A 22104-nucleotide genomic window follows, 5' to 3' on the forward strand; every position below is an offset into this window, starting at 1 on the left:
AAGGATGTATGAGCTTCTCCTGGAGTGTTTCCAAGATGTCATACTGCATAAAGGAAACTATTTGTCTTCTGTTTAATTCTGAGTGGTCTGTCTGACATTTGCCATTATGCTGTGTTCCTGAGGTTGGAGTTTGGAAAGGCTATGATTATCCAGCCTCAGAAAGGCAGAGAGGGAGACTGCTAAAGCCACATTTTTTTCAGTGGCTGCTTGTGAAATACTTCTCTGGAAAAGTTGCCATAGAAGTAGAGGTGCATGAGGAGAATGAAGGGTTGCAGTACTGCAAACTGAAATGCTTAGTAAACCAAACAGTGCGATTATTGGCCCCCTGTAAAAATCCAAATTTTCGTATGGCCTAAGGAATGGGGAAGAGCCTCTTCCTAGAGAGCAGTATTTACGGAAAATAAAGTGAGCGGAGGCGGAAGCCACTGCCTCGTGCCAAAACAGTGGGAATCGGGATGGGTCTGGGAGGTAGGGAGCACACAACTGTGGCTGGATGAGGGCGAGTGTGAAGGAAACGTTTACGGATGTGGTTTGGGGGAAAGGGTGCTGGTGTCAGGGTGCAGAGAGCCAGAGCTCTGTTTCCTGGAGGTGTAGAAGGAAAGGAAGGGTGAAAGGAACCAGGCTTGATGGTGGTGTGGGGGTGTGGGTTGTGCGTGAGGCTGGTGGGGAACACGGGATATGGTTTGGGGGGTAGGCAGATGGGGAGGAGGCAGCAAGGAGCAGCGGGGAGGCCGGGATGAAGGGATAATCCAGAACATCCCCATCTGCTGGATGCTTTCCTGGAGATGCACTGGCAATCCAGCCAAGCGGGGAAAGTCTGCTGCCATGTCTGAGCTGGGGGTGACCACCCTCTTCCGTGCACAAGGACCTGGCAGGCTGCAGATCAGCCTCCCAAGAAAACAACAACTGCAGAGCTGTAGCTGTCTCCGACCCCATGCCACTCCTCCAGCTGACCTCACCTGGCTTCGTGGGAGCAGCACTATCCTTTTGGAAACCCTGCCTATACCACCACCGAGCTGAATTACTGCACGGGCTGAAGGAAATAAACAGCGCTGCTGACGCTGTGTAATGATCACTTCCCCGGGCTGACACCACCTTGGCTCACTGTGGGCTCCACCTTGCAAAGCTGGTGTCTCAGCCTTTTGGAAATGACGTCTGATTTACCACGCATCTGCTGGGAACAGACCAGTTTTGAGATCCTGATCCACAAAGGTCCCAGGAAATCCATCCTTGGATTTGGCAGTAATGCCACAGGATTTTGTTGGAGTTACGCAGGGGTGGACATATGGGGAATGTTGCAGGACTGGGGGGACGCATGGCTGAATGATGGTGGTGGAGGTCCTCCTTCCAGATCAGCAAAGAGCTGCTGCCCGGTGGAGGCTAGAGGGTGCTGTGCTGCAGGGAATGGGTGTCCTCCTCCCTCCCCGCTCAGCATCCCTTCAACGGCAGGTAAAAATTTGCAGGAAACGCTGCCTTTGAGGTGAGATGAAGACCAAGGTGCTGGCTGTAGTTACTAACAACCTCCAAGGCTTTTAAAGACTAAAATATCAGCCCCGTCTAGCTCATTAGTTAGCAGCCAGAAGGTGACATACAGAAAGGGTGGCTTCCCTCAGATGGGTGAAAAAGCAAAAAGGAGGGGACAGAGACAGGAGTGGGGAAAAGGAGTGAGAAAACGAGGAACAGATCAGAAGGTAAGGAAGCTGAGCAGAGCAAAGCCAGAGAATAGAAGAATAAAGAAAGGAAACAGAAGATGAAACCAATGCAGAGGATCACATCAGCCGCTGTGTCCAATTAAGGGCTGCAGACCTGCTCAACGATGAAAAGGGAGATTTGCTTGGGAGAAAAATCAAGGAGCACTTCTTGCTCGCGGCGGCTGAGGCTGAAAAGCCCTTGGCTGATGGGGCAGGATCAGCTCCTGTTTACCCAGCTGAGGTGTGGCTAATCCTGTGCCCAGCAAAGAGCAGAGCTGAGTAGAGACAGAACAGGCAAGAGGGGGCATGGGAGACAGGGCTGTGTTTGTACAGCGGCTGACAGGCAGCTGCAAGACCAGGCAAAAACACGACATGCTCCCAAACAAGCAGCTCTCTGAGCAGATCACGGCTCCCTGGAAAGCCTGCCAACTAACCACAGGCAGCCAGAGCGAACGTGCCTCCTGTGTGGGACTGCACGTGCTCTGCAAAACACAGCCCTGCCACCCCAAAGCTGCTGTTGTGGGGTCACTGTCCTCACTGCTGGCACATCTGCTCTCTCTGGCTGCCTGCAGCAGGTGAGGCAAATGCGCAGGCGTAGCTAGAAAAGGAGGAAGCACAGGTAGATGTTTTCTTACATTCCTATGTCTTGCAGAAGAAGACAACCTACCAAAAGTGAGAAGGTGCAGATGTGACAAAGGAGGAGGAAGACTGCAAAGGAGCCCCATTTCACGGCTACCCTAAAGGGACTGCACCTACCTCTGGGTCATGGGGAGGTTCTGGTGTTCTTTTAGGTGAGCAGCATCCGTACAGCGTGGTGTGCCTGTGAAGCCAGCCCTGCTCACAGAAATCAGCCACATCAGGTCTTGATGTAGGCGATCTCCCTCCTGTTTTCCACCTGGAGCCTGAGGTGGGATATCAAGGACTGGAAGGGAGCATCCTAAACTGGACAGAGATTACCACACAAGCCCCTAATAACTACTCTGGCCCCACCACGTGTACCGAACGGGGTGCTGGGGCTGCGTCCGTAGGTCCCTGGGGAACATCTCCAGGAGGCACAAACGAACGTGGCCCAGAACATGGACCAAAGGGAATGCTCCGGGGGGATGCGAAGCCCTGCTGGGAGCTAAGAGGGGCTGTAAAATCTGCACATTTTCACTCACTGTGTCTACTCTGGATGTCTCCAGCGAGAGCCACTGGTTTTACTGCTGGGGATGTCAGAGCAGCAGCCCATTGCCAGCTAGGCACAAGTGGGGACTCAGCACTGGAGCCGGGGCTGTTTAACTCCTCCAAGAGGCAATGGGAAGATGCAGAATAGGTGGGATTTGCATCCAGTATCAACTGGGCCATGGGGCAGGACAAAGAGGCAAGAAGGAACAGTAGTGTGAAAATGCCTGGAGGGGATTTGATGGCAGAGGGCACATCGGTTCATGCCGTAATAAAAGCTCTGGCAGAAGCTGGATGAGGTAATTGGTGTGGTGGGAGATCCCTCTGAGAAGGGGGGGTGATTGCAGAGGACATATGTATGGGGTATGACTAACAGAATGGGTGTCTTAAAAACGTATTAGTATAAACTTCCTGGCAGGGAGGGAGAAACGCTTGGGAGACTTTACAAGGGTCTGATACAATACTAAGCTCTAGGAAATCTCCTTTGGAGGAAATTTGTGAAGCAGGCAAGGGATGGGTGGATACCGCTGCCCCTCAGGACACTCTTGTTCCTGCTAAGGCGGTCTTCACGGCTCCAAACTATGTGTATGGAAACTGTGTGGAGACGTCTGTGGATGTGCAGAGCTATCGGCTGGCTTCTTGCCCAGGAGCTGTTGTCACTGCTGAGACAGGAGGTAGCACGGCCCCAGGCAGAGCGCTCGGGGAGGACACAGCTGCCCCAGCAGTCCCGCAGCATCCCCTGCTCCGGCCTCGTGTCCCCTTGGGTGCGTGCTGGCCCCGGGGCTGGCTACGTGCGCTCCTCCATAGCGGGTCTGGGTGCCCTGACCAGGCGACAGCCCCGGTCAGGCCGTGGCTCTCACAGATGGGTTTCATTGAGGACACATGTCTGGCTTGGAGCTTGTTTTCATTTCCTTTTGAGGAAAGGAGGAGTCATGGGAGAGGAGTAACTGAGTGGCTGAGCTGGCTCTCCTGGACACGGCCCACGGTGCCAAGCGAGCTCCTGCTGCGGTTTCCGCTGCGGCTCTGGAGGCTGCAGCCCAAGGGGCAGGAATCGGCAGAGAAGGAGCTGCAGCTGGTGTGCCAGTGGTGCGGGATCTGTGCAGGACCAGAGAGCAGCTTGTAATCACGGGAGGAGGCTCTGACGGGTCTCGGGGCAGGGGGGCTGTATGGATCTTTGCCAGCACGGGAGCTCCTGCAGCAGCTCCAGCTGAAGGTGCCAGGAGCTTGCTTTGAGAACAGAGGTCCTACAGGAGCCAATGTCTGGCATCAACAGTCACCATCCACCCCACACAGGGGGACAACTGGCTCCAGGTGACCTCCGAGAGCCACTTTGGGCTGCAGGAACCAAGGGAATAAGGAGCCGTGTTTGAGGTGCCATCACCCCAGATGCCCCCACGGGGTTGGGCATCTGTGCAAGAGAGAGGGAGGTGTGCAGGGAGCTGTGCTTTCCCGCTACAACCAGCCATAGATGTGGCTACTGAAATGTATCTTAAAAGGCCCCAAATATGCCTTTCTTCAGGAAGAAATGAATCCCAGAGCTGTGGTAGATCTCCCCTTCCCTCCCAGGCTCTGGGGGAGCAGAGCAAGTGGGAGGCACGGAGCAGAGCAAGTGGGAGGGGGACAGGCAGAGTTCAAACCTACTCATTATGCTCCCAGATACAGAGATCAAAAGGCAACTTCACAAATTAATGAGGCCCCGGCCTGGGCAGAGCCTCTCCCCATCATGGATGGGCGGGAGGGGAGGGTGCTGTAATGAGCAAACTGCCTCTGCTTCACCAGCCGGTAAGACAGGTTCTGGGCTCCCTGCAAAACCCGTGGCCCAGCTCATTAGAGTTCATGAATGTTGTTACATATTCATATAGCATTAGTGCCGTCAGGCCCGTGATGTTTAATCAGGCTGCAAGCTTGCCTTGAGCCCTACAAGCCTTGGAGGACCTTCCATTAAGCGTATGCCAGAAGCAAACGCACAAAGTTGGTGGCTTGAGGAAGGAGGGGTCTTGTGAACGTGATAACAGCACGAGGATCCGTCCTTTGCCACAGAAACCTGGGTTATCAGAAGAACCTTGATGACAAAGTTATCAAGTACACAGTTTAGTGCTTTGTGTCAAGGCAGGAGCTTGCCAAGAGCTTCCTGAAAAAGAACAAAAGAGCCATGGCTTATCTGCCTGCAGCATCTGCTCGGTGCTTGGGCAATGTCAGGCCACTCGGGCTGCTAATCCATAAGCGGTTTCGATCGTGCCTCGTGGTGTACCGCGGAGGGTCAGTTCATGTTACTGGGTGGGTGCTTTCAACCAACGGGCTAGAGAGGGGCAAGGCGAGTCTGGGATGTGGGCTCTGCCCCATCCGTCCTGGGCAGTCCCCTGAGACGGGCACCACCAGGAACAGCCACCACCATGCAGGGGTTTAGTCCTGGCCGGTGGTCGATGCTGATCCATCGTCAATGGGGAGATAGCTTTTTCCCAGCGTGATTCCTCCTGTAGCAGAGGAGGTGTGTGCAAGAGGCTGGGCTGCATGCCTACCTTTTAGATGGACAAAGTAAAGGGAGACATGTCCTTCCCTGGAGCCCCTCCAGCCATCGGTTTCCCATCTGTCAAATGAAGATGAAGGCAACACCTTTTCTGTTAAGAGATATGCATGGAAAAATCCTTAAAGACTGCAAAGCACGCCAATTCAGAGAAGGGGGTTATATAAAGGTGCTTATATTAAGCACCTTACACAGACACACCAGCTCTAAGCTGGATATAATCTTGTTTATTGAGGTTAGAGCAAAGGACTTGAAGTTGAACTGGCTGGGATCTCATCTGAGCTCTGACACAATCAGCAGCGGGAATGGAGCAAAACTGGGGGACAGTTCTGCCTTTTGCCTTCTTCCTTTTAAATTGCGAGGTTTTACGTACCCTGAAGGGCACTTGGTAGCTGTACAGAGCTTTCCATGCCCTGAGGATATTCGGTATCTAGGTTTCTTCAGATAGTCCTGAAATTCCTGGTACCTAAACATTAGCATCCCTAAATGCAAAGCCTGAGCTTAAAGAAACTGTCACCCTTTTGGTGGAAAGGGCAGAGTGTGTGGAAAGTTTTTTTTTTCTCTGGAAAACAAACAGAGAAGTCCAGCCACATGCAAGGATTGTCCTGGCCAGTGGATGTATTCTGCAGCCATCCGAAACCACGCGCTGGCATGCCAGCGAGTGCTGACGCCGGCCAGGGCTGCAGGAGGTTAGAGATGCCGGCACCGAGTGCTTGGTTATCCTGTTAGAGGGATTAGGAGCAGACTGGGGCTTAATCCTCTGCGACGGTGCTGTGGATCACTTCTCCTTCCCGCTTGGAGTGACAGCCACGTGTAAGCAGGACGAGGGGGGATTTGATCCCACAGAAACCTTCCCAGGACCTGTGCTGTGGCCTGAACCACAACTTCGGGCTCTAGGAGAGAGCCGTGCCCACAAGGGCCGGGGCTGGCTACCTCTGCCAAGAGCTTTTTTTGAGCAGAGAGCCCTCAGTGCTGGGGCAAGGGAGGAAAACTATGCTGCAGGGAGGGCTGTGGGAGTGTTTCGGGTGGGGAATCCCTGGAGGGGATTGTAACGTCTACGTTTCTTTTGCAATAAACCTAAGCCAGTGAACTTCTTTATAGAACAGATAGCTGAAACAATAGGGACTGCCACCCAAAAAAAGATCCATGCAAGGGCCGAATGGGACTTTGCTGGGAGTGGAGGGGTGTTGTTGCTATCTGATAGCGGGGGGAGAGGTCCCGTGGGTCAGAGATGAGTGTCTGAGAGGGAGTGGAGAGGAGGAACACGAAACCAGGGCGATACCAGAGACATCACTGCAAATGCATCGGCCGTGAGACGCACCTTGTCTGGTTTTATGGCAGATGGGGGCTTTATGCTTGAGCAAGGGGCAGGCTGTGCATTGTTCGCCTCCGTTGTTCACAAGAAAACACCTTTGTATAAGCTTGGAAATAAAGAGGATTGCATCAGAGAAACATGCAACCCCATCACCTATTTTCCTCTTTATCACCCCAGCTACGGGAATCAAGGTATTGGCTATCTGCATGGCTCAGAAAGGGTTACGGCACAGCAAAGCCTGGCAGATCTCCATGCAGAAGAAACCAAACCCAGTGGTAAATCCTGCTATAACAAGGCCTAAGTAGTCCCTGCAGAAGGGAGTGAAATTATGCCTGACCTTCGACCTACCCAACTCTTTCAAGTAGAGCCATCCCTTGTGAAAACTTGGCGGCTATATGAACCTGGGGTGTGGTGTTCGCCTGTGGGGGCTGTCTCCATTCCTCGCTGCTTCCCTGTCCTTGACAGGTTGTTTCTCTTTCTTCTCTGTCTCCCATAGCCAGAGCTTCCCTCTTCCAGCTGGAACAGTTCTTCCCAACCCCGATTTCCCATTGGGATCCCCCGCTCCGTTGCAGGTCTCCATTCAAAGAGCCACCGGTGCCTCCAGGAAGCGCCGTCCCTATGGAGAGCAGAGCTCCGCCTGGCTTCCACCACTCGCTTTTTAATATCCTTTCCCATGCACGTTCCTCGCGACATCGGCATTCGTGCCCCCAGGGACAGAAGGAAAACATTTTGCTTTCTGTTTTTAGAGAGGCTGCTGATTTTTCTGCAGCTCCCTCTGGGTCTTGCATCCTCGCTGAGACCAGTCCAGGCAGCAGCCCCTCAAGAGGCCAAACAAACACCCTTGTCCTAGTTGCTTGTGCACAGGCCTGGGAATCTTGCCCTGCACTCTCCTCCTCCTGACCTTGTTTTCCTCTGAACACCACAACGGTAATTACCCTGAGGTTGAAGGGTTATTCGAAAGCAAGTACTGTGTCTTGTCCGCTCCCTCCTTTCCATCCGCTGTTTCTCCTTACGCGGGAGTTAAACTCTGCCTGGAGTTTCCTCTGTGTCACTATTAACTGAAGGAAACACCACCACCGAGGGTGGTGGGTCTGGGTGGGAATCCGTGTCCAGCTCCCTGTGTTCCTCATGCCCTGCTGCTCCGGCAATGCCACCAACAGCCAAATCGCCGGCACACCGGGGCAGCTGGACCTGCCGGCGGGTCCGTCCCTGGGGTGTCGCTCCCAGTCTGGGTGCTCTCATGGGCACCGGTTGACCGCATCCAAGAAAAGCATTAGCTGGATGCTGGAGTGGAGATGGGAAAGGAGGTGGAAAGACTGGTCAAAGTGCACGGTGTGCGGCTGGGCTGCTGGGCTCGCTGCCGGCTGAGGCGGCCGTGTTGCCAAAGCCAGAAATGTAGCAACGCTCGGGCAGAGTCAACATGTAAATATGAGCAGCCTGTCTGAGGTGGGTTAGTTAATGCTGAAATGGAGGGTTTTGCAAGAAGAGATAAAATCAGCTTCATGTTTAGGAGGAGGGCTTGGAGTGGATTTCCAGCGCAGGGGCAAATGATCCAGCATTCCTGTACTGTGTGGTTGTCTTTTCCAAAGCATTTGCGACCGAGTATGAATTTAGCCTGAATGTGCTTTAGCCCAACAGTTTCTGCCTTCCAGGGCAGAGCTCCCCACATGGCACCGGCTCCTCTTGAGACCACGGCTGGGCTTTTCCAGCCCTCAGGGTCCGGGCACAGTTCAAAGAGGAGCTTGTTTGTGGTTGAACCAACAGACCTGTGGTGTGGTGCTTTGGGCAGAGAGCTGTTGTTACCCCCAAACCCTTTCCTGTGCACACCCGACCTGGCTGCAAGCTGTTTTCCTTGATGCTGGTTAGGAGGAGCTTGGGAAAACCCCGTGCCGCTGGCATGCTGGGTGCTGAGGGTGGCACGGGGTGCTCATGCATGCCCTGTCCTGGTGGAGGGGAAGCCCTCTCCATCTTTTACCCCACCCAGGGAGAGAAAAGTGGGGTTTGTGCTGCAAAACAGCTCTTCCTCCTGCCAAGTGCTGGCAGCCCCCAGTGCATCTTGGTCCAGCTCTGCACCCCGCTGCCTGCCAGCCAGGGCCGGGGCCCTGCCAGGCTCAGGAAGCCCCAGCAGCCACCCAAGAGCCAAGGTCTGGCGTGGGATGAGCCAGCAGACCCCCACACCCAGAGCATCATCAGTGTGCTGCTCTGGCTTCCAGGCCGCTAATTAAGCATCTTCGGCTACCAGGCCAGTCTCCCAACCCTGTCTCTTGCCCTCCTGCCACCTCTCTGCACCCCAGGGTGGCTGGGGTACCCCACCTGCTGCCGGCCCCCCCCTCGCTGCCGGCCCCCCCCTCGCTGCCGGCACCCCCCGCCTCCCCCGCCCGCAGCCCCCCCCGCTCCCGGCGGGGGCTCTCCGGGGGTCCCACCCGCGGGTCCCCCCCTGCCCGGCGCGGCGGGGCCGGTCCCCGCCCCGGGGGCGGGCGGCGGAGCACGTGGGGCCGCGCCGGGCCGGGCTGAGTCACTCCCCGCCCCGAGCCCCGCGGCGGAGCGGAGCGGCGCGGCACGGCGCGGCTCGGCGGGGCACGGCGGGGCTCGGCGCGGCTCGGCGCGGCTCGGCGGGGCTCGGCGGCACGGCTCGGGGCGCAGCATGGAGGCGGCGAGGCCGTGGCGGGCGCTGCTCGCCCTGGGGCTGGGGCTCTCGCTGCTGCTGGTCGTGGTCGGTGAGTGCTGGGGTGCCGGGGAGCCCGGGGTGCCGGGGAGCCCGGGGTGCTGGGGATCCGGAGTGCGGGGGTGCTGGGGAGCCAGGCTGCTGAGGATCAGGGGTGCCAGGGAGCCCGGGTTGCTGGGGCGCCGGGATTTTGGGGGTCAGGGGTGCAGGGGAGTCCGGGGTGACAGCAGTCCGGGGTGCCAGGGAGCCCTGGGTGATGGGGATCTGGGATGCAGGGGATGTGGGGTGCAGGGGAGCCTGGGATGCAGGGGATTCGGAGTGCAGGGGATCCAGGGTGCCAGGGAGCCCGGGGTGCTGGGGATCCGGAGTGCAAGGAATGCAGAGTGCAGGGGATCCAGGGTGCGGGGTTGTCCGGGGTGCAGGGGATCCAGGGTGCAGGGGAGCCCGAGGTGGAGGGGAGCCGGGGTGCAGGGGATCCAGGGTGCAGAGTGAAAGGATCTGGGGTGCAGGGTGAGAGAGTCCGGGCTGCCGTGTGCGGGGTGCAGGGGTGGCGAGTGAGAGGGTGCGCAGCCCCCAGGGCTGCCGCCGCAGGAGCAGAGTTCAGGTCCGCAGCCCCGTCCTTGCTCCCGAGCTCGGAATAGCTCAGCCGGGCTGTCCGGTGTTTTCAGGGTCAGATGTAACCGTGCCCGCGATGTAAACAGCTTCCCTGGGACTGCCTGGCACAGTGCGCCGGGCTGCCCTGGCCAGGGGAACCCCGGGGAGAAGCAGCTCCGTCGTCACCCTGTGGGTCGTGCCTGGGGTGGGTGACTCCGAAAGCAATGGGCAAGATGAGGGAAAAGGGGAGCAAAGCCGAAGCGCAGGCTCAGGGCCAGGGGCAAAGGGCAGCAGGAAGGTGTGCTGTGACGAAGGCCCTGTTGGTGCTCGCTCTCCCTGTGGAGAGGTGCCCGTTTTGCCCTCCCGAGGCAGACTTGACCTGACCTCCCCCAGCCCCGCTGGGATGAGCCGTCCCAGTTTTCAGAGGATGTTATTTTTGCTTACCAGCCAGCCTGTGGCTTCATATAAGCAAACATTTCCAAAAGCGGTGGCTGATCTTTGTTGCCTTGGTTCCTGACTGTCCAGCCTGTGACAGCTCTGTCCCTGACCAGCGAAAAATTTGTGTGGGGAGGATGGAGATGCTGAACTGCTCCGAAACCAGGCCTGAAACAGCCGAGAAATAGGAGCATCCAAAACTACTTGCCACAGTGGAAAATGTGACCTGTGTGCCTCGCTGCTAGGCAGGGGGCTGGCTAGCGAGACCCACCACGTAAGAGATTATTCCTGGGAGGGGATAAAAAGGAGTCCAGTTACTTGGGATAATTAAAGTATAAAACTGGGACCCCTCCTGTCCCAACCCTGGGAGGAGCCCTTGCTCCTTTGCCCCTGTGTCCCACCCCAGAAACTCCTGTGTTGGAGGCAGCGCGGATGCTGGGGAGCACACGTTCGTTGGCGTTCCGTGCCTGGGGAAGCAGCCGGCTCCGGCTGCTGAACAGAAACAGCTCTGTCCGCAGGGCCTTGGCCGGCTGCCGGGAGAGATCCTTGGGATGGGATGGCTGGATGTGCCCGAGACCTGCAGCGGGGCGTGGGGCAAAGGCATCCCCACGTATCAGCAGGAGCTCTCTCCTCCCATGCTGTAGCTCATGGCAGCGCATTGATGGAGCATGAGGTCATGCAGAACAGGCTGGGCAGCGCAGGCAGTGACTTGAACCGGTGCCCAAGTTTTTCTACCTCCTGAGGCTGGGCTAAGGGAGCTACAGCATCTTTCTGGAAGCCTTCACGTAATGCTGGCCTGTCTTCCACCACTGTGTACCCTGCAGATGTGGAGTGTCAGGAAGGGTAGGATTAACTCCAAGGAGCCCTGCTATTAAAAGACTTAATGAGTAGGAGCTCTCTGAGTAGTAGCTTAGGCTAATGAGAGCTGTGCTGTTTGGTGTGGGTCTGGGCAGCAAGCTCACAGCTCATTAACTTCCACCTTCTCCAGAGCATGCAGGTAGTGGGGGGTTATTCCTGGGTCTCCACCTGAGTTCAGCCCTTGCTCTTACTCCTGCAGCATAGCAGAGAAGAGCCTGGCATCAAGGGATGTGCTGTCCCAGCACTTGGTGAGGAGCTACTGAGGCTTTCAGCTGGATCTGTGGGCATCTGGTCTAGGTTTATGGAGAGCATTGCTGTCTTGCAGCTCTTGGGGCAGAATAAATTGAGAGTGGGATGAATTTCAGGCAGGCTCTTGCAGTCTAATTGAGCACTGCAATGAGGAGCAGAAGGTTGATGGGTGCGGTGGGTTGACCTTGGCTGGCTGCCAGGTGCCCAGCCAGCCGCTCCCTCACTCCCCCTCCTCAGCAGGACAGGGAGGAGAAAAGATGATGAAAAAGCTCCAGTGTGGGCCCTACCCATGGGCTGCAGTTCTTCATGAACTGCTCCAGCATGGCTGCTTTCCATGGGGTACAGTCCATCAGGAACAGACTGCTCGAGCATCGAGTCCTCCACGGGCTGCAGGGAGACAACCTGCTTCACCATGGTCTTCTCCATGGGCTGCAGAGGGACAACCTCTGCAGGGAGGTGATTCTGCCCCTCTACTCTGCTCTGGTGAGACCCCACCTGGAGTACTGCGTCCAGCTCTGGGGCCCTCAGCACAGGAAGGACATGGACCTGTTGAAGCGGGTCCAGAGGAGGGCCACAAAAATGATCAGAGGGATGGAACACCTCTCCTATGAGGAAAGGCTAAAAGAGCTGGGGTTGTTCAGCCTGGAGAAGAGAAGGCTGTGGGGAGACCTTATTGCGGCCTTTCAATACTTAAAGGGGGCTTATAAGAAAGATGGGGACAGACTTTTTAGCAGGGCCAGTAGCGATAGGACAAGGGGTAATGGTTTTAAACTAAAAGAGGGTAGATTCAAACTAGATATAAGGAAGACATTTTTTACAATGAGGGTGGTGAAACACTGGAACGGGTTGCCCAGAGAGGTGGTAGATGCCCCATCCTTGGAAACATCCAAGGCCAGGCTGGATGGGGCTCTGAGCAACCTGATCTTGTTGTAGATGTCCCTGCCCATTGCAGGGGGGATGGACTAGGTGGCCTTTAACGGTCCCTTCCATCCCAAAGCATTCTATGATTCTATAACCTGCTTCACTGTGGTCTTCACCGCAGGCTGCAGGGGAATCCCTGCTCCGGCACGTGGAGCACCTCCTCCCCCTCCTTATTCTCTGCCCGGGGCGTCCGCAGGGCTGTTTCTCTCACATTTTTCTCACTCCTCTCCCACAGCTGCTGCACATCGTTTTTTACCTTATCTTATGTATATTATCACAGAGGCAACACCAGTGTCAGTGATGGGCTCAGTTTTGGGCAGCAGTGGGTCTCTTTTCAAGCTGGCTGGGACTGGCTGTCTCCAACATGGGGGCAGTTCCTGGTGTCTTCTCGCAGAAGCCACCCTTGCAGCCCCCTGCCACCACCACCTCGCCATGTAAACCCAATACCATGGGAGATGCTGGAGGTGGATGAGCAGGCAGGGAAGAAGGTGCAGCCCCACTGGTTCCCCGGGGAGACCTGTGTGTGGGCTGGGGCTGCCTGGTGGGAGCTGCTCAGAGAGTGCTCGGACTGAATGGAGTCCCGGCAGGCATCGTGCAGGGATGGACCCTGTGCTCCCTCCTCACGTGTCTCCAGCATCTGGTAGCTGAGGCGTGTGGGCTCCCCCTACAATGATTTTTTTTTTTTTTTGGTCTTACAAGTACTAACTTTCATTAGCAAAACCCAGCCATGGGAACTGCCCCATTCCCTTGAATAATCCTGTCCTGCTCATGCCTGAGCGAGCCCCAGCCTGGCCACCCCCACTTCCCAGCTGAGCAGCAGAAACACTTGATGCACCAAAGATCTGGGTTTCCCCTGGCTTCGGTTTGATGTGCAGGCTCTGTTAAACCCCTTTTTTAATGTGCCAGGGCAGGGCGGCTCCTGGCTACTCTCTCATGCTCCCGGTCTCGACCATCGTTCTTGAACACCAGCAGTCCTGTGCAGGATCCGGCAGCCGGTCCCACCAGCCCCTGCTGCGTGCTCCCTCCCCGTGGCATCCGCAGGGGAGCAGTTCCTGCTGTCGAGCCGGGATGCCTCCCTGTGCATCTGCGGGGCTGTGGCGGATGCTTGCCATAGGCATGGCTTGCAGTGACATGTGGCTTTGCTTCCAGGTGACTTCTGCGACGTAAACCACTGTCAGAATGGGGGCACCTGCCTGACCGGGATTAATGAGACCCCCTTCTTCTGCATCTGCCCTGAGGGCTATGTTGGGATTGACTGCAATGAGACAGAGAAAGGTGAGATGCTGACCCCATCACGGGGGCCCCATGAAGCCCAGGAACCTTGCAGCATGGCAGAGTGCCCTTGTCGTGTCCCTGCACCGCTGGCCCTGGGGTCCAGCCCTGCTGATGGGCACATAGAGCAGAGTTCCAAGCAGAGATGTGGTGACCTCCATCATCTGGGGGGAATGCGATGTCTTTGGGGAGCAACGGCCCACTGGATGCTCTTATTCTCCACCAGTGCCCGTATTAAAGCCATTTTCCCCCCTTTCCTCTTCCCCAGGCCCCTGCCACCCCAATCCTTGCCACAACAATGGTGTGTGCCAGCTGGTCCCGAACCGAGGGGATGTCTTCACCGACTACATCTGCAAGTGCCCCGCGGGGTACGATGGGGTGCACTGCCAGAACAGTGAGTACAGTGGGGTGGAGGGGGTGCCGAGGGGGGGCTGCTCTGCCTCTAAGTGCTTGGGGACAAGCAACCGGAGGGTGTTTGCAGCTGTGGCTGCATTGGGTGCTGGGCTCTGTTGAGTACCATGGGCTGGTTTGGACCTTGCAGGGTGGAGGGAAGGACCATGGTGCGGGGACATGCCTGTGTCTGAGCCTTGCCTTGCAAGTCTGGAGGGACACTGTGCCTCAAGTAATGGGGCAAGGGGTGCCACGAGGCCCAGCCTGCTCCACGCCAGCTCCCAGCCTTGCCGTGGCTGCGTGTCCCAATGCACTCGCGTGGCTGCAGTCAGCAGGGGCACAGTTTTGGCAGCTCCTTGGGTTAGAGCTTCAACCTGTACCACTGTATCAGCCGGGACCTTGCCATAGCCCTTGCTCAGGGGATGCCTCCCCCTCTTCCCGCTGCACTGAATGAGGGGTCTCCTCCGTGGGACTGGCTTTGGGGTCACGTCCTGAGCCCCCCCACTCTGTCTGCTAGACAAGAACGAGTGCTACTCCCAGCCTTGCAAAAATGGAGGCACCTGCGTGGACCTGGATGGCGACTACGCCTGCAAGTGTTCTTCTCCATTCTTGGGGAAGACCTGCCACATCCGTAAGTCCCTGGCACCAACTGTACAGAATTTCCTTTCCCTCCCTGTTCCCCACTGCTCTGTCCCCCATTGCCAGCGTGCCCAGGAGAGAGCTCACCAGCTGGTTTAGGGGATCTGGAGGGCAGCCGTGGGTGCCTGTGTGCTGGCTGCCCTTGATACCATCAGGCTTGGTCCTGATGGAGGGAGCATCCCCAGGAAGGTGCTGTCTGCTCTCTGGGGGGGCCCCAGAGCATCCCTTTCCCCCCTCAGACCTCTGTGCTGTGAGAGGGGCTGATGGATGGTGCAGTTTTGGCTGAAGACTGAGCGGGGGGGGACACCTTGGGGACAGCCAGGTCCTAGGGCTGGCCTCCATCTCCTGCCCTGTCCCCAGACAAGAGGTAAATGACCCCCTGGTTTTGCTCCCTGGTCACTGTCTCTCTTTGTTGCTGATGTCCCCACTGCCTCCAGGCTGCGCTGTTCTCCTGGGCATGGAAGGAGGAGCCATCTCAAATGCCCAGCTCTCAGCATCCTCTGTCTACCATGGCTTCCTTGGCCTCCAGTATTGGGGTCCAGAGCTCGCCCGCCTCAACAACCATGGCATCGTCAATGCCTGGACCTCCGGCAACTACGACAAGAGCCCCTGGATCCAGGTACCCACTGCAAGATTGGGAGCACCGGCATAGTGGGCAGCCCCGGTAGCCACGGTTGGTCTTGCAGGGCTGCTCTCATGGGATTTCTCTGCTCCTGGTGGCAAACGCAGGACTAAATTGCTGCAGCAGGGTGCCACCCAAGGTCATCTTGTGACATGCCTGGAGAAGGCAAGGTCCCTGGGGGAAAGATGGGGACCTGGGGTGGTGATGCCCCTTTCTCTGCCCACCCTGGGATGCAAGGCTGGGATGCTTTCACCCCATGGAAGTCAGAGTGCCCTGGGCAGCCCCTCTCCTGGTCCCAATGCTGAGCGTGAGCCCACCCTGCCATCCAGGCTTGGTGATGCTGGTGGGCACAGGGGCTGGGCACCCCATCTGCGCTGCACCCCGCTCATGTTCTTCTCCCCTCCCCAGGCCAACCTGCTGCGGAAGATGCGGCTGACGGGGATCATCACGCAAGGCGCTCGCCGCGTGGGCCAGTCAGAGTATGTCCGCGCCTACAAAGTTGCCTACAGCCTGGACGGGCGGGAGTTCACCTTCTATAAGGATGAGAAGCAGGACGCAGACAAGGTGGGCTGCGATGCTCCGTGCCGGGACCGTGCCGGCTCCTCCTGCCCAGTGGTGCTGTGGGCGCTGGGGTGGCTGTGAGCTGCATCCCAACCTGTCCCCACGTTTGGGAAAGTGCTTTTGACCTGGGTCAAAGCCACGTTGGGAACCGTCCTAGCAGCGAGACAGCACAGATGGTTCCAGCGCTGGGCAGCGCTCTGGCTCTGTTTAATTGACCATAATAAGCATAACCAAAGAAGCAGCGCTGACTTATTTAGGTCATTCAGATAACATCTTTATTGCTGACACACTGTGGGAACGGGCATGGTCTGGAAGTGCTAGCGAATGGCTTACACAGCTCAGTGCTGTGTCTGCACCGAGCGTGAGCCGACAGCATATCTCACTCTCGAAGCAGGAATAGTCACTGAATGAGCACTCTCCACTCAGTTTTTTATGGTGAGTGTCTTGTGCTTGTTTTTTGAGCATCCAGGGAATGGCTGGGAATATCTGCCTTGCTTTAAAAAAAAGAAAAGTTTCTTTTGTTTCTGCAGCGGTGGAAAAACTGCATGAAAGCATGACCTGACTGTATTTATTGTGTTACAAAGAAAGAAGCAAGTCACCTTTCTGCTTGTTGCAATTTGGGGATCGTTGCTGTAGCGGGAAGGCTTTTATGCACGAGGCTGCGGGAGGGCTGGGGCGCTCAGCCCTGCTCGCTGTTGCAGGTTTTCCCAGGGAACGTGGACTACGGCACCATGCAGACCAACATGTTAAACCCTCCCATCACCGCCCAGTTCATCCGCATCTACCCCGTGATGTGCCGCCGTGCCTGCACGCTGCGCTTTGAGCTCATCGGCTGCGAGATGAACGGTAAATGTTGGTGGCTCACCCCTCCTCAGGGACCGCAGGGCAGGGGGTGACACGGGGCAGGGCATCACCCCTTCTGCCGGTCCTGATCCCCAGGGACAGGGAATTTGTGAGCCCTTGTTTTTCTCACGCCAGTTACGTGATGCCTGGATGTACCCACAGGTGCTTTTGGGGAGCACAAGCCGTTAATCCCACCGGCTCAGCTGGGCTTGAGCTGCATTCTCACGCTGCTAACACCTTTCCAAGGCAGAGTTTTTTATTGTGCCTCCTCCCTGTCTGAGCTGTGAACCGGCTGTTTTTCCTGCCGGAGAGCTTGAAAAGCACCGGAGGATCAAAGTCCTCTGGGAAATGTGAGGAATGATTAGCCTGAGCCCTTTCGCTGTGCCTCCCACATTCCTGCCCTGCGGCACATCCCCGGCAGCCGAGCGGGACCCGCATGCCAGGGTGGGAGTTGGGCACTGTGGGGGCTTGTGTCATGTCCTGCCACTGCGTGGGTGCAGTGCCAGTCGTGCTTTTGGCTGGGGATGTCTGCATTGCTCTCTTCACTCGTGAAAGCATCTTCCTCTGCCTCCTGCCGAAGTCGTCTGTATTCCAGGGCCGGGCTGTGCCGTGGGGACATCCGTGTGTCCCTGCAGCAGGAGGCACTGTGAGCCAGGGAATAGCTGGGAGATAAAAATCCCGGGGAAAAGGCAAGCCGGCTGCAACTTTGTGCCTCTGCTGAGCCTTTCCCTGCCTGGCCCTGCCTGCTGCTCTCGGCAGTGGAAACGTGGGAACGGCGCCTGCCGGGGCTGTGGGGTTTTGCTCACAACGGTGCTGTGGACTCTTTCCTTTTCACCGCCTGTATAAACCGTTGTGTTACAGTGTATTTCAACACGGCAGGTTGCTCGGAGCCTCTGGGCATGAAATCCCGCCTGATCTCCGACCAGCAGATCACAGCCTCCAGCGTCTTCAAGACCTGGGGCATCGACGCTTTTACCTGGCACCCCCATTACGCTCGCCTGGACAAGACGGGCAAAACCAATGCCTGGACAGCACTCCACAATGGCCAGTCTGAGTGGCTGCAGGTGGGTCTCGGTGCCCTCTCTCTGGAACCTCATTTCTCCTCCTCATCTTCTCCAGCTGTGCCTAGGGCCACCTCCTGTGCTGGGGCGGCTGGAAGCAGGATGGACACGGCAGGAGAGGCCGGGCAGAGCCGCCAGGATGGCGCAGCCGGCGTCTCACCGTGGGGCACAGAGCCCGGCGGTGCCCTCCCCAAGCTGGGATCGCAGGGGTAGGTCAAGATGGGGCCGCAGCCACCAGTTTTAACAGCGATGCTGGAGCACTGGGTCAGAAACATCAGCGCCCGTAGGGACAGGGACAGGGACGGGGTGGTGCCATCTCTGCAGACCTTCTTGTGGGGTGCACTGAGCCCACAGCACCCCAGCGCTGCATCACTCCCTTGGGAAGCACCATCCTGGCCTGAGGTGACCATCCCACGACCCTCTGGCTGCCCGGAACACCACGTTTCTGTTTTGCAGGAAAAAATCAGGTTTGCTTTTTTCTTCCCAGCCTGGAATGGGAACAAATAGTTTTGAAATTTCCTTCTCAGTTTCCTTTCCTCCTCTGTTTTTGTACTTTTCACATGATTTCATGACATAATGGGACAAAGCAGTTTAGATATTTGTCCCGCTTTTTATTTGGGAAATGATTAAAAGCAGCTGCTCCATGGCCCTAAATAAAACAGCTTATCAAGACGTCTGCTGATGGGGTCGGGATGACACGCTGAGTTGGGCTGTCACGCTGCAGGCTGCCTGGTTGTGTACGTGTACGCAGATTTACATGTATACTTATATATACACATAGACATGTATACGTGTAGCTAGTACTGCCCTTGACGAGCATAAAATAGGAACTAAATTAAGGAGACTTTCAGCTCATTTGCTGGGTTACCCTGCAGCGTGCCAGCAGCAGTAGCACAGTGTGGCAGAGTAAACAGAATAGAAACCATCTCACTTACAACCCAAATGTCAGACCACGCTGAACTGCATATTTTCTCAGCCAGAATAATTTTCCAGTGGAAATGCATTTCCTCCGGGAATCCTTTATTTTTTTTGAATTGAGATTTTTTGCTGTCGTTCCCACATTGACCTTTTCAGCAAAAAATGTCGAGGTGGCAGTGGTGGGGAAGGGAGCTGAGATGGGGTTTGTGTCCTGCTTTGGGTTGCTTCAAGGGATGCTGCAAGTGTTAAAGGATCAAATATTTCACAGTAGTGTTTTATTAGTCGCTCTGGCATTGGGGCGAGGGTAGAGCAGCGTTTTCTTCATTCTTGACCCCTGAGGGCCAGCACGTCCTGGCTGCCTCCGGGACACGCAGGATGCTCTGGGGTGGGAGCACCGCTCCTGTGAGGAGCCTGGACGAGCCTTGTCTCTGTGCCAGATCGACCTCCGGGACCAGAAGAAGGTGACGGGCATTATCACGCAAGGAGCCCGCGACTTCGGGCACATCCAATACGTGGCAGCCTACAAGGTGGCCTACAGCGACAACGGCACATCCTGGACCCTCTACCGGGATGGCCAGACAAACAGCACCAAGGTGTGTGGGGCAGGGCGAGGTGGGCAGCGACCTCCCGGGGCTCGGGGATGCCGCTGTGGGGAGGGATGGGACGGTGGTGGGGAGCTCCCGGCGTGGGAGCTGACACCCACCTTTCCCTCCCTAGATCTTCCACGGTAACAGCGACAACTACTCGCACAAGAAGAACGTGTTCGACGTGCCCTTCTACGCCCGCTTCGTCCGCATCCTGCCCGTGGCCTGGCACAACCGCATCACCCTGCGCGTGGAGCTGCTGGGCTGCGATGAGTAGGCGCCCGGGGAGGAAGGACGGGGCTGCTCTTTCCCGCCGCCCGGCCCGCGCCCTGCCCGCCCTTGCCCGCTCCTGCTCCAACCTCACACCCCGCTCTCCATGTCCCTAAACTCGGGAGGCGGCCGGGAGGGTTCCCCTGCCCCACGTTGGCGCTGGGGCTGCAGCACTGCACTTTACGGGGCCCTTGCAGGTGGGATGCAGGGGTGACTCCTGCCCTTTCACCCCGCTAGCCACGGGTGAGACCCTCTCCTGCAACTGGGGCTTGGCTGGGGGACCCTCTCCTGCAACTGGGGCTTGGCTGCATCCTCCCAGCTAAGCCTGGAGACAAATTTTCTCCCCCTTTTTGCTTCTGCTTCCAGCAGAGAGGCCACAGCCAGTGGCAGTCCCCTGTCTGCACTGGGGCTCGGGGCTCCGCAGTTTTGGGGGGCTTAGGGCAGGCACTCCAGGCTTGCAGCCTCCAATGTCCCTCCTGCTCCCTGCATGGCTGCAAGCAGGGGCTCCAAAAAAACCTGCTCGGCTGTTGTCCCCTCCCCATTTTGCCAGGCCCTGGGTCTCCTTGCCTGCGGTGTCAGTGCCGCATAGTGCGAGGGGAGTGATGAGACGGCTCCTATCAAGAGGCACTGGGTCCCAATTGCTGGTGGCTCTACCCACTGAGCAATCCCAGCAGGAGCTGCAGCTGGCGTTCTGGCAGGCACTGCCCATTCCCCTTCCCGGGGTGCCGGCTCCAGCGTCCTCCAAGTCTCAGCATTGCTGCTGTCCCCACCTTACTGCAGTTTGGGGTGCCTGGAGGTCCGTTGTCCCCAGAGCCAAGTGGTGACCAGGGGAGCTGCAATCTGGTAGAGGGGGAGAGATGGTTTGTAGCCACAAGGCTGTGGAGAACAGATGGGAAAGGTGGTGGTTAAACCACCCAAATGCAGTAGGCAGAGAGCTGTGCCATGACCCTTTTTGTAACCTGATTTTTTCCTTTTCCGTGGGGTGGAGGGGAGTCTCTTGCAATGCTCGAGCCCTCGGGATTAGCAGTAGGAGATGAGTGAGACCCAGCACTGGCAAGTGGCAGTGCGGGCAGGGTCTCCGGGCAGCAGCGCTGGTGGTGATGCTTCCCCCGCCTGCTGGGATGCGAAGTGGCCGTGGGGCCGGGCTGGCGGCAGGTTTGCTTTGGCAAGCGCCGAGGGAGCCCGGGTGGGATGGCGGTGGCGGCCCCGCTCTGGGGTGTCTCTGACAGTATTAAAACCAGCTGAAACTTTGAGGCTGTCGACTTGGCTGCTCTGGCTCCCCAACAGCCACGTCCCAAAGCCCAGCAGGTCTGGCGATCCCCTAGGATCCTCTCTGAGCCCCTCGGCTCCTCCATCCTGGGGGGCTGCTGCTGCTGTACTCATCCTGCACCTCTCCTACTTTCACAGACCCTCCTGGCTCCCTTCCCTGCCCGAAAAACAGAGTACCAGGGCTTTGTGCATCTTCGCCGCTGCCTCCGCCCCATCACAGCTGCCGCAGCCTGTGCTCGCAGCTGGCCAAGTGCAATGGGATGGAACTTGGGGAGGGGAAGCCGCTATCAGCACCCCACGCCCTGTGTCTCCTCCTTTGGCTTTGATCCTGGAGCAAATCTCCCAGCTTGGAGCAAAACCGGTTTTTACACCCCAGTGCGCTCCCAGGGCTGGAGGGAGCTGTGGGTTTTGCCAGGGCTGCCCGCGGGGATGCTCCCAGCAGAGCCCCCCTGGGCAGGGCAGGGGGATGGATGCTGCTGGAGCAAGATTCCCCTGCATTGAGGATGGGGTCCCTGGTAGGGAAGGAGCACTGGGGTGAACAGGACAGAGGAGCATTGCTCTTCTCCGGAGTCTTCTGCCACACTGGGCAGGGACCCCTGAGGTTGGCACGAATGGCCCAGGGCCACCTGCATCCCGCCACAGCTCTCCGTCCCCGCAGCTCTGGACAACATCCATGCACCTTCCCGCTGCCGGCAGTGCCCTGCTTGGCTGTGCATCCCTCTCCGGGTCCTGCCTGCGGGAGGTGGGCTCCTGCCTGGCCCTGTGGGTGCCAGGCCCAGGCACCAAAGGGGCTGAGGGGCTCCTTGCAGAGACTGGGCTGAATTCATTGTGGCTGCGGCTGCTTGGTGACAAATAGCAGCCACAGCTAGAGCTGGGGATGGGGGGAACAGTCAGCCTGGTTCACCTCCAGACATGCCGTCCTTATCACCAGGAAGCTGGGGCAGAGATAAGAGCAGCTTGCTCCGAGTCCAGCCAAGACAGCCCCGAGCCAGGGGCACGGCAGAGGCTCCATGGGGAGGGTGATGGGAGCAGATGCTGTGTGTCAGAGCAGGGGACGCATCCTTGGCGCCCGCCTGCTGCTTCCCCCTGCCCGTTGCCACCCCCCAGGCGAGCCCCTCTACGGATGCTGAGCCCCTTCCCAGCTCTGCGGTGTTTCCTTCCTCCTCCGGAGCCCCAGGACAGGGGGGTTGGCGAGGGCCAGGGCACCCTCCACGCCATGCGCAGCCCCCCACAGCTTGTCCCTGTCCCTCGGATGCTCT

The 22104-nt window shown here is 57.6% G+C and overlaps 1 protein-coding gene across 2 annotated transcripts; it reads left to right on the forward strand.

The window, feature by feature from the left end:
• Positions 1–9244: 9244 nt before the first annotated feature.
• On the forward strand, positions 9245–20811 carry MFGE8 (milk fat globule EGF and factor V/VIII domain containing). 2 transcript variants are annotated; one of them, XM_082321470.1, is made up of 10 exons: positions 9245–9411; positions 13566–13691; positions 13957–14082; positions 14596–14709; positions 15155–15336; positions 15748–15903; positions 16602–16746; positions 17605–17807; positions 19160–19315; positions 19440–20811. In XM_082321470.1, exons 1-10 carry the CDS (start codon positions 9339–9341, stop codon positions 19581–19583), a joined length of 1425 nt encoding a protein of 474 aa, XP_082177596.1. In that variant the 5' UTR covers positions 9245–9338; the 3' UTR covers positions 19584–20811. The 2 variants fall into 2 exon arrangements, with proteins under 2 accessions (XP_082177596.1, XP_082177597.1); XM_082321471.1 differs by having other exon boundaries at positions 17623–17807.
• Positions 20812–22104: the final 1293 nt, after the last annotated feature.

The sequence above is a fragment of the Platalea leucorodia genome, assembly GCF_965183815.1.
Source record: "Platalea leucorodia genome assembly, chromosome: 9".
Classification (NCBI taxonomy): domain Eukaryota; kingdom Metazoa; phylum Chordata; class Aves; order Pelecaniformes; family Threskiornithidae; genus Platalea; species Platalea leucorodia.

Coding starts and splice junctions, on each gene's coding strand:
- MFGE8 (XM_082321470.1), top strand. CDS start 9,339: ATGGAGGCGGCGAGGCCGTGGCGGGCGCTGCTCGCCCTGGGGCTGGGG. Junction 14,083..14,595: donor TGGGGTGCACTGCCAGAACA/GTGAGTACAGTG, acceptor TCTGTCTGCTAG/ACAAGAACGAGTGCTACTCC. Junction 15,337..15,747: donor ACAAGAGCCCCTGGATCCAG/GTACCCACTGCA, acceptor TCCCCTCCCCAG/GCCAACCTGCTGCGGAAGAT.